Raw genomic sequence first — 1,655 nt, 5'->3', positions numbered from 1 at the left:
GAGACCCGACTTTTTGTTTCTTTTTTTTTTTTTTTTTTTTTTTTTTTTGTGAGTTTTAAGCCACTGGGTCCAGGACACGAACAGTGGTTGACTACATGGGAGTCCAGCGACATAGCCATTACGCTAATTGCTGGTCCCGAGACCGAATCTTTTCAGCATGATCTGCCTGCTCTGCTTGCTTTGCGCTTTGCAATAAAGTTGTACTTTCCTTCATCACACCGTGTGCCTATGGTTTGGTTTTATAGCGCTTTGGTGAGTGAACCTGATTTGAGTTTGGTAACAATACAAAGGTATGAGGATTACATCTAATTTATCTTTGACTCCCCAATGCCTCGCATTCTGTTTATATGTCACATAGATTCAATAAATCTTTGCTGATGGGGCCAGAAAGTGATGTAATAGTTAAGGCACTGGACTCCCACATGGCCCAGCATGGGTGAAGTGAAGCCAGCTTGAAACCATGCCTGGCACATGTGTATGCCCAGAATCCCAGGAGAGTAGACAAGGGATTGCAGCACCACCATTCCCCTGGGGGGTGATTTATAGCTTTCTGTCTCCCTCTGTCTCTCTGCCCTACAGCAAAAATCTCTCAATTAATCAATCAATCATATCTATCTATCGTTGCTGAAGAAACTGTCTCCAGACTCAAATCTGCTAATCTGGGTAAGGTGACTTAGAAATAACCCAAGACAACCTAGAAGATGCAAGATGAGTATGATTCATTCACAGAGCTCCAAGAACTTTCTGTAGTTACAACCAGCAACAGCCAGAAAACCACATTACCATAAATCAAGCCAAATGTTAAGTCTCACCCCAATTCAGTAAGCAAAAGAATAAAGAATTCTTGTCTGTATTCTCAAGTAAAGACAAAACTGACCCATGTGGCACACCTACTCTATTTATGATGTGGTAATAATAGAAAATTCTAAACTTCACTAATAATGTATCCCTGGCAACTAACACCACCACCACTCACAACCTTCGGGTCTACTTTTATTTTTCATATGGCTTGACTCAACCTTTCATCAAATTTACTTCCACCTCTCAGAGGCTTTTGGTGTTTCATCTGAACAGTGGTAAAGTCCACCCAAATCACCCTCCTCTGGGCCCTCTGAGCTAAACTCACCTGGGTACTTAAATTTTCAAGAACAAGGGAATCCAAAGCAATGGTGGAGAACACACAAGTCTTCCCAGTGCCAGATTTAGCTTGAACAATTAAATCTGCGGGGGGAAAGAAGCGTTATCACTCGCCAGCAGTGACTGAAGCAGCTTAGGTACCAACATGGATTCAGAGGAATCGCAGGGTCTCCAGAGATCCCCCGGCTGGCACCTTCATTTTCAGTTGCTCTCAAAATCGCACGAGGCCATATGCAGAAACACGCCTGGCCCGAGAACCGCTACTATCTTAACTTCTCAGACTTAGAGCCACTGTCCCAGCGCTGGAAAGGCCCTTAGCTAGCGTCCAATTCAGCAGTGCGCCTCAGTTCTGCAAGGAGGACACCGAGGCGCGGAGGGGCGCAGCACCTCGCCGCAGGCGGAGCACTGCAGTGGCGGCAGACCCGGGCTTTTCTCCCGCCAAGGCTCGGCCCGCCCCTGTCCCCGGCCCCCTTCCTCCGACCCTCACCGAGCCCGCCGCGGCCCCGCGGGATGGGCTT

At 47.1% G+C, this 1,655-nt stretch overlaps 1 protein-coding gene across 1 annotated transcript in view; it reads right to left on the bottom strand.

Moving 5' to 3' along the window:
• DDX20 (DEAD-box helicase 20) overlaps nt 1-1,655 on the bottom strand; it is a gene marked incomplete in the record, with an annotated part of 13,344 nt that overhangs the window by 11,043 nt on the left and 646 nt on the right. Inside the window, 1 exon segment of the mRNA XM_014588230.2 lies at nt 1,127-1,221. Within this exon segment, the coding sequence (XP_014443716.1) occupies nt 1,127-1,221 (95 nt within the window).

The sequence above is a fragment of the Tupaia chinensis genome, unplaced genomic scaffold (assembly GCF_000334495.1).
Source record: "Tupaia chinensis unplaced genomic scaffold, TupChi_1.0 Scaffold000270_2, whole genome shotgun sequence".
Lineage (NCBI taxonomy): Eukaryota > Metazoa > Chordata > Mammalia > Scandentia > Tupaiidae > Tupaia > Tupaia belangeri.
Note: the sequence above shows the minus strand (reverse complement) of the source record. Positions and strands in the feature narration are given on the sequence as shown.